The sequence below is a fragment of the Mus pahari genome, chromosome 6 (assembly GCF_900095145.1).
Source record: "Mus pahari chromosome 6, PAHARI_EIJ_v1.1, whole genome shotgun sequence".
Lineage (NCBI taxonomy): Eukaryota > Metazoa > Chordata > Mammalia > Rodentia > Muridae > Mus > Mus pahari.
In genome coordinates, this window is record NC_034595.1 from 65675369 (window position 1) to 65688674 (window position 13306).

Sequence of the window (13306 nt, forward strand, 5' to 3'; positions counted from 1 at the left end):
GGGAAGTTTGGAAAGTTGGGAAGTGGCTGCTGCGGGCTTCGCCTCCCTCCGCGCGCGTGCGAGGGAACGAGCGAGAGAGCGAGCGCGGAGCCAGCGAGCGCCTGCCATGCCCGGCAGACCCCGCCTCGCCGCGCCCGGGCGCCGAGCTCGCTCCGACTCCCTGCGGCCCGGCCCGGCCCGGCCCGCCGCGGCCCCGGCCCCCCGCCCCCCGCGCCGGGTCCTCCCCTCCCCCGCCCGGCGGCCCCAGCCCCCCGCCCGGCCCGGCTCCGCGCCGCTCTCCCGCCCTCCTCTCTCCCTCCCTCCCGGCCGCGGAGCAGCATGGCGGAGCCCGGGCAGCGGCCGCGCGGCCGCCCGCCGCCCCTCTGAGCCGGGCTCGGGGGCAGCCCGGCACCTCAGAGCAGACCCCCGCCCCGCCGCGCCCTCTGCCGCACTTGTCCCACTGCGCGCCCCCTGGAGCGCCGCGCACCCCTGGGACCCTTGCGCGCCCCGGGTGCCCAGCATAACCCGAGTTTCCCCGCTCACCCTGGAATCTCAGGACTGCCCCAGGAGCCCCGCGTACCCCTGGACCCTGACGCGGCTCCGGGACCCCCACGCGCTCTAGGACCTCTGCGCGCTCGCAGAATTCCGGGGCTCGGCCAACCCGGCTGCGCGCCCTGGTGAGGGGCCCCGCCCCAGAGGATCCCCCTCTTCCAACAGACGGAGCCCCGCCCCAGAGGGACCCCCAGGTCCGACAGGGACATCCAGCCACGCCCCAGCGGGCTCCCAGCATCTCGCGCCTGGAGCCCTGTGCTCCAGAAGATCCTCGGTGCCCAGCTGGGGGCTCCCCGCCCTGCTGAGGGGGCGCTGCCCAAGAGGGTCCCCCGCGTCCCGCGGGCCCCGGCAGGATGCACGCCGCCCTGGCGGGGCCGCTGCTAGCCGCCCTCCTTGCCACAGCCCGCGCCCGCCCGCAACCCCCCGACGGAGGACAGTGCCGGCCGCCTGGATCGGTGAGCGAGCGCCAGCCCCGCCACTCTCCCGCCTGCCTGGACACTCCAGCCTGAGGGACCAGGGTTTGGGACCAGCCTTCTCCATTCAGCCCACTCGCTCCACCTCCGCCCTCTGGGCACAGCCTGGGCTCCCTTCCCTAGCATCTGTCCTCCCGGGCTCCAAGTATGAACCCAGCCCAGCCCAGCCCAGATGGTTCCTTCTCCACTCGCGGACAGTTTCCCGTAGACTCTTGGTCTTGGTTGGATGGATCCCCTCTCTGTGCCCGCTTCTGACTCTCCTGTCTTTTATCCTACCTTTACCCTTTGGTCTCTTTCTGCCTTCTTCTGACTCCATCTTCCCAACACCTAGTACCCTTTTCTACACCCTGACTTCCAACCCTTTTGCTGTTTCATTCACACAGTACCCCAGGCCAGGCTTCCCTCCCTCCACTTGACCCTTTTTCTGACCTAAGGCTGGATCCTCCAACCCTGGGGCTCCTTCTTACTCCTCTCCCTGTACCCCAGACCCTACCCAGCACCTATTGGCCCAAATGCCCCTGTTTCCTGAAAAGGGATAAGATATATCATAGGAGGGAAACGGAAATGACAGGATGAACTTGCTTGTCTAATATTTTCCTAAGGGCACCAAGTAATTATTGCTTCTCCCAACTTCCCTCTCCAAACCCCTGCATCTCTTGATTTTTCCCTGCAATGCCCTTCTCTTCCAATATAGATTAATGCATTGGCAATCATCCTGAACTTCACTGTTGCAGGATCTTCCTGTGCTACCCTATTAGCAGGGCATAGGTTGGCCTTGGGCAAGGTGCACAGCTAGCAGTCTGCCTTGTGGAAGAAACCAGCTGGATAACTGGTAGGCACTGTCTATTGTGCATTCACATTTACAAGGTTTGTTGGTAAACTATGGTTCTGTTTCCACCACCCACAATAAATACTTTTCATTTGTGCCAGAATCAGGTAGGAATATGTTATGAGTTGACCAAGTTTGTTAAGTGCTCAGTGGTCACTCCAGGGACTTTTCTAGATGGAAACTGACTTTGCTTGGGAGATAGTCCCCTACTCCTGTTTCTTTCCAAATCCTAATTGTTACTGGAAAAAATAGCCCTGGTATTTGGGCCCCTACTCAAGGCACACAACCCTAGTGTGTGCCTAGGTCACAGACAAAGACTGACTTGGAAATGGAGAGCTAGGTACACCTTTTTGGTGGGGCAAGTTTAGAAAGCACCCAGAATATGTACATTTCCTGGGGTTAATTCTATGAAATCCTCTCCTCCCACACCAGCAACTGAGACTTGCTTTGGCTTTGCAAGATTTTAAAAACACTTTCTCACCTATGGTCTCAGCAAGTGGAGCAAAGTAGCTAACACCCGTGACCTGCCCTCCAAGAAGAAAGCCTTACCCACCCGATGGATGGGAAGGAGCTGCTGAAATAGGTGTGCTATTTTTAATAGGTGTTCTGCTTTCAGAGTGCTCTTGGCATGTGTCTTCTAATGGCTGTATTTAAAAGTTATATGACTTCCTCTTTTCTTGCCAGAGCAGGACTCTTGGTTCCCCCTCTCCCCGCCCTCTACATGAAACACCCTGATGAAGGTTTGGCTTGGCCAAGCATGGTGGTGTGGCAGCCCTTGGCTTTCACAGTGAAAGCTAGTCATAAAGAGAGCCTCCTTTCGTTGCCCACTTCCTCCTCCTCCGTGCCTGGCACCACTCTGAGGGCTTCAGATATGTATGTTCTGTTGTTCACTCCCACCAATAACTCCCATTCTCACCCCCATTTTGCAGAAGAGGACACTGAGTCTGGGAAGTAGAATGATGTACTGCAAATTATTCAACTAAGAAAGGACAAAGCCAGCATTTGAATATGGAACTTTTAGCTTGGAAAGCCCTTGCCTGCGGGCCTCTGCCTTCTGGCCCCAGCTACCCCTGCCATCTCTCGGTGCAAACCCTGGCTCTGCCCTGCTGCCTTTGGCCTCTCTGATCTGCCTCTCCTCTTCTCTCTCCTTGTAGCAGAGGGACCTGAACTCCTTCCTGTGGACTATTCGGCGCCATCCTCCAGCCTACTTGTTTGGCACCATCCATGTTCCCTATACCCGAGTCTGGGACTTCATCCCTGATAATTCCAAAGCAGCCTTCCAGGCCAGCACTCGCGTCTACTTTGAGCTGGATCTGACAGATCCCTATACCATCTCAGCCCTGGCCAGTTGCCAGCTGCTGCCCCATGGGGAGAACCTGCAGGATGTGCTGCCAAGGGAGCTCTACTGGCGCCTGAAGCGCCACCTGGACTATGTGAAGCTGATGATCCCCTCCTGGATGACACCAGCACAGCGAGGCAAGGGGCTGTATGCTGACTACCTGTTCAATGCCATTGCTGGTAACTGGGAGCGCAAGAGGCCCGTGTGGGTGATGCTCATGGTGAACTCCCTCACAGAGACAGATGTGCGCTCCCGAGGTGTGCCCGTGCTGGACCTCTACCTGGCCCAGCAGGCTGAGAAGATGAAGAAGAGCACAGGGGCCGTGGAGCGGGTTGAGGAACAGTGTCATCCTCTCAATGGGCTCAACTTCTCCCAGGTAGGAACCCACTCACCAGCCTAGCTAGTGGTCCCCAGTGTCCTGATCCTAGTCTCTGATCTTTGTCATGCTCCAGCAGACAGCCAGAGCCAGGTCCCATCCTCCCTGCCCCTTACCCCAAGCAAAAGCATCTCTCTGGTCCTGAATAGCCCTGGGCTGCTCTATTGGGGTCAGGGGAAACTACTACATGCCAGAGTTTGGGTGTTTCTTTCCATTTCAGTGGTTCCCTGTTGGGGATATCCACTCTCCACCTGCTGTGCTTGCCTGAGCAGAAAGAATTTCCCTGGGAGCATCAGAGTGATTCAAAACAGAAGGAGGGAGTTGCCCATTTGCAGCAGTCATCCCCAGGCCCTGGGGCTTCAGAGCACAGGTCTGTCCTGAGGCTGCTTGGACACACACACACACACACACACACACACACACACACACACACACCTGTGGGTATGTTTATAGAGACAGCACAGAGGTGGAAGACATGGTGCCTAGACTGTGCTGTCAGGGGAGGTTTTGTGGACTTGGCCTCTACCAGCACTGCTTTGCTGATTAACACTAAGTTCTGCATGGTTCCCCGGGCCTTTGCTAAGCTCTGTGACTCTGGGGCTGCCTCCCTAAGACTGGGGGAACTTCCAGTCAGCAAGGAGAGTTTGTGGGTAATAATTTCAGAGAAATGTGTTTGCTGAAGTTTGGCAGTTCTGATTTCTGGACCTAGGGAGTAAGGGAGAAAGGAGGGGCTTAAGAGGTTTAAAGTCCCTGGCTGTCAGAAACCTGATTCAGCAAAATGTCATTAAAAGCCTGTCTCCATGGGCAGAGGTCATTCGCAACTCACTAGTCCCAAACTCAACTCTGAGGGCCTGGGAACAATAAGTTCACATCTGTGCCTAGAGAACAGAGCTGTCAACCCGTGATGGGAGCTCCTGGACTTGGGATTCCTACAAGGAGGCCCAGTATAGGGTCTGGGTTGATGCTCTAAGCAAAGTGTGATCCCATGACATGTGTACTCATCATTAAGGAGATAGACTCATAAAAAGACTGGACCCCAGACTCTATCCCTGGAATCAGACCCAATTGCTCCAGAGATGTTGCAAGTGCGTCACCAGGGAACCGCTGTTGAAGCTGATCCCCCTTCCGAGATCTTTGGCCTTTGTTTTTCCAGGGGAAATGCAATATTGTCCCCAGGGAGGTAAGAAGCCAGATTGATTTGCCGGCCAAATGAAAGGCTGGTTTGTGAGTTCTCCTGCTGGCTCTCCCATAATTGTGGAGTCCTTACCCAGAGGGCCCGGTGGCAGGAATATTGGGGCAGTTAGTCACGCCCCGCAGGGTTCTGACTATGCCTGCCTCCATCTCCACGGGGAAAATCCTGTGTATTCTCTGCCCCAGCGCCGAGCCCTCTGAACAGAGCGGCACTTTGCTTCTGAAGTGACTTTCCCCTTGCCAGCCTCGTGAGCTGATATTATCTGTGGCAGAGGGGCCCCAGCACTCACCGCCCATCTCATTTTGGAGGCAGTTTTGTGGGAGGCCTCTCTACCCATAGTCCTCAAGTCTGGCCCCCAAAGATATCTATTTTAGGTTTGGGGGGTGAGGGATCCACTATCACTCTCTTTGTACCGACCACAGGGGAACCTGACAAGGGCTGAAGGAAGCATTGGAGCTTTCTGGTTAAACAGTCCCTGGCTTTAATCTGTCTCTCTTAAAACAACAAAACTATCTTTCTTCGGGAGTCTGGAAACGCTGCTGTTCAACCAAATGACGACTCTGGTGGGTTGAAAACATTTGCTGCGAAGTGTGTGAGCTTATGTTTTAGGAAAAGTTACTGAGAGCCGTTCATCGGCCAGCGAGGAGCCTGCTGACAGTCTCCAAAGCCTATGTTTGAAGATCAAACAGACTCTAGTTTCTGTTGCAAAAACACTCCCACCCCACCACCAGCCTGGGCCCGCTCTTCAAATTGTTCTTGGGTCCAGCTTCTTGAAAGGGCTGTAACAAACACGTCTCAGGCAAAAGAAAGCAGGAGTCACCTCCTTTCCTAATCTGCACACCCTTCACCACCTGCCCGAGAGCCTGACGGCACCAATTTGTCCTCATATCATCTTGGAGGGAGGTGATGAAACCCCTCCTTCATCCTCTTGGGCAGCCATGGGAGAACTGGGAAGAGAGGGGATCCAGAGCCTGGGCAGATGGGGTCAGTAGGGGTCTCCAACCTGAAAGTCAGAAATCCAACTGCCCTCTCAGTAAAATTGTATGCATGCATGCACAGTTTGATAGGAACATCTGCGATGCGTTATTGGGCTGAAATATCTGTTATGTGCATCAGATTTTTATTTTTTTCTTTCCTTGAAGCATTACTGTTATTGCAAAATCGGGGGTGGACACTGAGCAAGGAAGATGGGGAGAATGCTTCAAAGACAGCTTTTATGCATGCTAAAGCCTGAGATTTCAGTTTTAATTTTATGTATTTTTTTTCTGGGTAGAAATATGCATTTTGCTTACTAAGTAGAGAACAAAGTTTAAATTGGACTTACGGACCGGAGGACAGGGGAAGCTGGTAACTGCTCAGCTTGCAGGAAGAGCAAGCAGGTCTAGTGAGAGGTTTTGACCCTTGATTTCAAAAATAAACTCAAGGTGCTAGATTCAGTATCACTAAGACTCTACCATGTGACCTTGGACAAGTCAGTTCCTCTCCTTGGGCTCAGTTCACCCTGCCTGTGAAATCAGACACCAGGATTAGGTCATCTTTCATGCCCCTTCCAGGCCTGACATTCCATAGGACCATTCTAATCAATTGCACGTGCCAGGCACCCAGCAGGAAGCTCCGTGTGCATTTCCATTTCATTGAATTCTCCTTGTAACCCGTTGGCTTTCTAAGGTGGGCACCGAGTATGGTTGAATGACTTGCCCAAGGCCACATGGCTAATAAGGAACAGAGCCAGTCTGTGAGACTCTAAATGATTGAAGAACTTCCTATATGTGGTTTCTGTTCTTGGCAGGGAGTCTTAGTGGGCTCCAGGGCAGGGGAAAAAGAGAGCTACATGAGAAGTGGGCATGCCTGTCTTCCAGCAGCCATATCCACCGTCCAACCGGTGCTAGACAGCATGAAGCTGGACAACATGTGTAAAGGGTGGGGGAGAGAGACCACAGTCCCATAACTGCAGCTCTCCAGGAGGCTGAGGCAGGTGATCACAAGTTCAAGTCTACCTGGACTGCAGAGTGAGTTCATGGCCAGGCAACCTTGTCTCAAAATGCAAAGTAGAAAGACAGCTAGAGACCTATAGCTCAGTGATAAGTACTTACTAGGTGTAGAGCACTAGACACTAGATTCAATCTCTAGTACTACAGAAAGTGTGATGGTGGCACGCCCCTGCTTTTGGAAGCCTGGGGTGTTTAAGCCTTCAGGCCAGATCTTATGACAGTCTTAGGACCTGGGGATCCTTATCAGCTTTGCTGGCTCTTTCCAGGGACTGATAGTGGTTGCCACTACTCTCACTGGGGCAGTGCTTCTCAACCTGTGGGTGGTGACCCCTTTGACAAAAACCTGTATCTCCAAAAAGTTTTAATTAAGATTCGTAACAGCCAAATTGCAGTTATAAAGTAGCAACAAAAAATGATTTTATGGTTGGGGATCACCACCATGTGAGGAACTGTATTACAGAGTCGCAGCTACAAGATGAGACTTTCAGTCCTTCCTCTTCTGTCCACTCTCACTATATGGTGGAGGCACGGACTGAGAACACTCTGCGTTAGGTGGTCCTTCTAGGCTTGGTGAGGGAAGAAGGATCAGACTGCTCTGTCCACTGCTGGGTTTTACCATCATGCCCTGGCACTGTTTGGTGTCTGAAAGCTGTAATTGGAGTCTGCCGAAAGTGCACAAAATATTTGTGAAATACTTCAGTCTCTTCCTCAGCTAGTTAGAAATCACAGAATCAATTGCTGAGCTCTATCTCTGTGCTGGGTGTAACATTGGACCGCAAAGGATATTAACTCCTGTCCCTAGGGAAGTGCTAAAAGCTTTATTGTCATATCTACTGTAAAGACAATAAGCTGAGACTTGAAAAAGTTGGTGTCATTGGCTTGGTTACATACACAGGACCAGTGGATCAAGAACATCCATTGCTAAAACCTATACTCTTTAATCTATAAGGTGGATTGATTTTTTTCATAGTTCATGATATTATTTGGTGAATAGATATAGATATATAGATATATATGCATGTATAGATATATATGTGTGTGGTATATCATTATTGATAAAGTAAAATATAAAATACAAAAAGAAAAAATAATTTAAAAATACTAAAGCTTTCTCCCTCTGGCTTAAAAATTAAATCTTAACATATTCCAATATAAGTGTTCCCAAAGATGTTCTGGGTATCATCTAGAAGTTCGTCTCCAGCTTCCCATGAGACTACTGTAAAGATGGCCCTCTAATTTAAGCTAAGCCTGTAGAATTGAATACTGAATGGTCTTCTGAGTTTACATATAGTCAGAGCTTCTGTATATGTGTCTGGTTAATTAACAGATAAAAAGTACATTCTAAATATTTTCACAATGAATGATGACTGATGGCCAGCAACTATGATATGTATCTTTTATTCCCTTCTATAATCCAGCATGGGTGAAAAAATGAATGTATGAAGGAAGGTTGCATAAATCACAGCAATGGGCCTCCTTTTGTAAACTTCAGCAGCTTCATTGCATCCTGTAGGGACACAAAATAGCAAAATCATCAAGTGAGTTCTTCTGGTTCCTATGAGATACTATTACAAAACATCTTACACTAAGTTATTTATAAACATTGTTCATGATTCTAGAGGCTTTGAGGTTGAAGATCAAGGTATTCAATATGTGATGAAGGCTTGTGCTTCATAAATGGGACTTCTGTGGTGACATAGATAGAACCACATGGTGATAAGGGGCAAGAGAGAGTGGTGACTTTTCTTCGGGCCTCTTTAGTATGCCAGTAATTTGCAAGGCTCTGTCATCATGACTCAATCTCTATCAGTCAGAGCCCTATCATCACTCCAGGGGTTAGGTGTAAGCATGTGAATTTTGGAGAGACACAGACATTCAATACATATAGTATGGGGGATTCTGATTCAAAGCAAGCATGCCGTTTCTACCTTGCCAATGATGTCAGACTAGTCACTTTCCTTCCACAGCCTATGTTATCTCTTTTTCCCCCATCACTATATTGAGCTAGGCATTTTCCAGTGCCAACTCTGTTCTGCCTTCTGTAATCCTCATGTCTGGCTCCATACCTTAGAGGTCTGAGCTAACCCACACCACAACTTTAAGCTTGACTTATCCATCTTTGGCAGGCTTATCCTTGGCTGACCATGGCCAATGCTTACCTGTCAGGAAGCTGGTTGGTTCCTGGGAGTGGATGTGGGGAATCTTGCTGCAAGTCTGCAGAGCAGAGAGAGCCTTTTAACCTGTTGTGGCATAGTCTGCTTGATTCTCTTCTTCATTAAGGTTCACCACTTTTTCTTTTTTTTCTTTTTTTTACTCATTAACCTTAGCAGCCACAGTGCAGTACAGTGCAGTACAGTGCAGTGCAGTGCAGTACAGGGTCTGGGCCAGAGACCTGGAAATGAATGGCATAGATTTTTGCCAGCTGAGAACTCATTCCTGCAAGTGTGCATTGCTTTTGTATCCTGAGAGGTGGGTGTTACTAGTCCTGCTTTATGGTAGAAACTCAGCCCCACAGTATCTGAATTTTAGTGGTTCCTATGTCGTGGTTCTTCCTCCTTCATAATGAGACCCTGCTCTTCCTTCTGCTCCCTGTCACATGACCAGCTTTCAGAACCAATCACTAACTCTCAGATTCTCCAAAAATGCCTATTCTCAAGGGCTGGGCTCTCTCTCTGACCTTCTGTGGCAGGCAACCCTCCAGTCCACATTGCTGGGTCCCTCAGCTTACCTCCCATGAGACTGGAGTGCTCACCTGTGGGTGGAGGAAATAAAAGTGCCATGGAAGCTGGGCACTCAGGGTGGACCTCAGGACACACTGTCTTGTCTCTGACATCCTTAGTCAGGAGGTAGATTCAGCACAGCCTGCTCTCAGGTGGCTCACTGTAGCTCTAGAATCAGGACTGCAAAGCAGGACTTCCTATACTTCAGCCCACCACCCCCACTGTGCCTTCCACTCACAGCCCAGGAGCTGTTCTGGAACAGTCACATGGGGAGGCTGTCCCTCTGTTAACACAGCTTCATAGGTACACATGAATTGCTTCTGGGTCCAAGTGGCAATTTGCAAAAGAAGGTCCTAATGGCACTGAAGGCTCCATGTGTCTCATCTCTGTGACCTGATTGACACAAACCTTGATATCTATGTCTTATCTGAATGGGGACCTGAGACTCAGGTAGCAGATGCAGAAGCAGAAACACAGGACAGTTTAGGCACCTCCATCAAAGGACAATGAGTTCCCAAAGCTGAAGGTGATGAAGCTTGAATCATAAACTCACAGTAAAACTTCCAGGCTCAGGACTTCTCTACCCAGGAGCCCAAACTCTGAGACTCAGAAAACCAAAGAATGGTGAAATCTTAGACCCTTCAGCTCTGAGACATTTTTGGACCGGAAGAATCTTCACGTCATGAAATCCTAGCCTCGGAGCTTTGAAGCATTTTCAGCTCATCAACACAGACTTCTAAAATCTTGGAGTTGGAAGGGGCCATTTCTCAAGAATTCCAAGAAGCCCCATCTGCAAGCACGTCTGATTTCCTCCCCCCCCCCCCCAAGCCACTCTCCACTCCATGGCCAGAGAGAAAGCCGTCCTTACCGCCAAAGCACTTTCTGATGGAGATAAAACCGTGCGCGTGCCTTTGTTAATAGTTCCCATTTGGACTCCTCTCAAAGCCAGAAAGAGTTTGCCTGGTAAAGCAGCTCTCCTAGGGAGGAAACTGAAGAATGCTGGCGCGCACCACAGCTGCCAGCCCAACGGCTGACGTTCCTTCCCCCTCTGAATTTGCTTCTAAATATTACCCACTTCACTCCCTTTTATCTCCCATCACTGGCTCTCTGTCCACCCACTTAATCCACAGGCAGCCGGTGGCCCAGCCTTCAGCTCTGCTTCATGGCTGCCAAGCCGTCTCGCCAGGCTGCTCCTCCAGGATCTGCAGGCTTTTAAATCTATGCAGTATAACCTGCCTCAATCTTGGAAACACAGTGGCTTCTGCTGAACCCCCTCCCTCTCCAGGAATTTCCTTCTTTTCTCTTCTGCTTCTGAATCCCCCCATGTTTTGATTTTTAAGTCTCGGCTCAAAGCTGAACCTCTTCCAGGAAGTCTTCCTAGAATGCTGTCAAGTCTGAACTGGTGAAGACTTGGCCTGGAGATTTCTTTTATGGCATGCCACATGTAGTGTTTCCCTCTGTGGAATTCTTTATGGAATTTTATGACATTCTTTCAACACTTCTATATTTGACTTTATTACTTGGGCAGACTTTCTTTCCTGATTCTAACCTAGTCCAACATGTACTCACAAATGATTGCAAAATTGAGCCGGGTATGCCCCAGGTCAGAAGACTATCTCTGTGGGGTAGCCTGGGCTAGGTGTTGACTACACTAGCTAAAAGGTGAAGGCTATTCTAGCTTCTGTATCTCGGACTTTCTATCTGAGATGTATTAAGTGCCCTCAGCACTGTCCATGGCATTCATGAATCCCTCTTAGACGCACCACTCTCTATCCTAGTAGATGTTGTCATTTTCTCTTCCTTATTTGCCATTTATGATCAAAACAACCCTCCCCCATACTAGGAGTTCCAGAGCATCTCCAGGCTCATCTGCCTGCAATGTCTTTTCACGTCCAAACATCTAATTTGGCCCTTCTGTGATCCCCTGGTTTGGAGGCTCCAATAACACTGAGCTATAGAAGTTTTCTCTCCTCCCTTCACTACAGACTTTGGTCATGGCTCCATACATCATCTTATCCTTTCCCTGTTGCTTGAGGACCCTTCCCAGTCTTTATTGTCTGTCTAGCTCCTTCTCACCGGAATGGGTTGTCCTTGTTAAAAGCCTGCACTTTTCAAGCAAGCGTTGTTTCATAGAAAGACGTATCTTTGGTCACTGGGTTATGGAATAACATCATCTGACAGTTTAGTAGTTTAAGTTTAGGTGCAACAATCTGGCTGGCTATTAGCACTGTGTTTTGAAAGACCTGATAGATAGGTTGTACTTGGCCCACTTTGAATGTGTGGCTACCCTTAAAGAGAACCAGGAAGTCATTAGAGGAGGCCCATACATGTCTGGGCCCCAGGACCATCTCTGCAGGACAGCCTTGAACTTGACATATGTGTACTCTATACCTATTGCTGGGGCTATGTTCCTCCTTACTATCCCAGGGAAACCTGCCAGCAGCACCTTACCAGCATCCCCTGTCCTGCAGGGAGTGCAGGACATCTTTTTATCCCGAGTGCCCTGGGTTGCTCTCCTTTTATTCCTAGGCTCTTTTCTTTCCTACCCAGTAGGTCAAGAAGGGCAGGAAGAAACATTGAAAGCTTCCTTTCCATTTGCCATGACCTGGGAACTTTTGTTCTTGGCATAAGGCTCCTTGCTTCTCTGTCATTTCAGCAGCATCCTGGTTAGATTCTACCCTCAGAAGCCCATATTCATTTCTACCTAAAGTCACTTAGGCAACATGGAACAGATTCAGTACAGGAGCACCCTTCATTGGGAAGCATTTCATGTACTTATTAGGACCACAGGTAATTACAGGCACGTTACATACCCTATCTTTGTCTTTGTTTCCTAGCCTCATGGGGTACTTTGAGGGTTGACTGGTCTAAAGCACCATAGCATACATAGTATTTGATTTTTCACTTTTAAAATCGTAATCAGTGTACAGTTCTTTTCCAGAAATGTTTCCAGCTCCTATGTGTGCCTGATATATGTGATACGTGCTAGAGGTGGGCATAAAGAACACACACAATGGTGTGTGCCTGTGTATATGTGTGGGGAGCTTCCTTTTTCAGGCAGAGAGAAGCCAGAAATCAAGCTTGAGAACACAGTATGCATCAAACAGCCTCCTCCCCCACACTTCTGATAGTAAGACACTTCCAGGAGCCAAGAGGCACCTCTGAGACTCCTTCCTCAGGGTGGGAGAGTACAGCCCTGCCCAGAATCCCTGGTACAAAGATAAAGGCAACACCTCACAAACCCCATCCAGTCCTTCTCTCCCTCCATACTATTAAGGGTATTTAAGGTTTTCTGCTGCATATTAACTCTATGGACTTAGTGTGCCTTAAGCATCATTTAAACCTTGAGTCCCATTTGAAAGTCCCATTTACCCATTTAGTAAAAAAGATAGAGTGGAGAAAGGCCAATTATAAATCTGTCTCATTGGGAGGTGGTGGCGCATGTCTTTAATCCCAGCACTTGGGAGGCAGAGGCAGGTGGATTTCTGAGTTCGAGGCCAGCCTGGTTTACAAAGTGAATTCCATGGGCTGGAGAGATGGCTCAGCAGTTAAGAGCACTTGACTGCTCTTCTGGAGGTCCTGAGTTCAATTCCCAGCAATGACATGGTGGCTCACAACCATCTGTAATGGGATCTGATGCCCACTTCTGGTCCGTCTAATGAGAGAGACAGTGTGCTCACATACATAAAACAAAGTGAGTTCCAGGACAGCCAGGGCTATACAGAGAAACCCTGTCTCAAAAGAAAGAAAGAAAGAAAGAAAGAAAGAAAGAAAGAAAGAAAGAAAGAAAGAAAGAAAGAAAGAAAGAAAGAAAGAAAGAGGAGGAGACTGTCATAGGCCAAGCTACAAGTGGCT

The 13306-nt window shown here is 49.6% G+C and overlaps 1 protein-coding gene and 1 long non-coding RNA gene across 3 annotated transcripts in view; one reads left to right on the forward strand and one right to left on the reverse strand.

The window, feature by feature from the left end:
* Positions 1-417: 417 nt before the first annotated feature.
* The window catches only part of Trabd2b (TraB domain containing 2B), a 199797-nt gene continuing 186908 nt past the window's right edge, over positions 418-13306 (forward strand). Inside the window, exons 1-2 of one of the 2 annotated variants that reach the window (XM_021200424.2) lie at positions 418-986; positions 2988-3548. In XM_021200424.2, coding sequence (XP_021056083.1) covers positions 885-986; positions 2988-3548 — 663 coding nt within the window. In that variant the 5' untranslated portion in view covers positions 418-884. The remainder of the gene's footprint in view (positions 987-2987; positions 3549-13306) is intronic. The other variant, XM_029539850.1, reaches the window with a different exon arrangement.
* LOC115064243 lies at positions 8125-10392 on the reverse strand. Its single transcript, XR_003844070.1, has 3 exons — positions 10320-10392; positions 8891-9123; positions 8125-8238 (listed from the first exon to the last, which is right to left on the reverse strand). It is a non-coding gene; the product is annotated as an uncharacterized LOC115064243 (long non-coding RNA).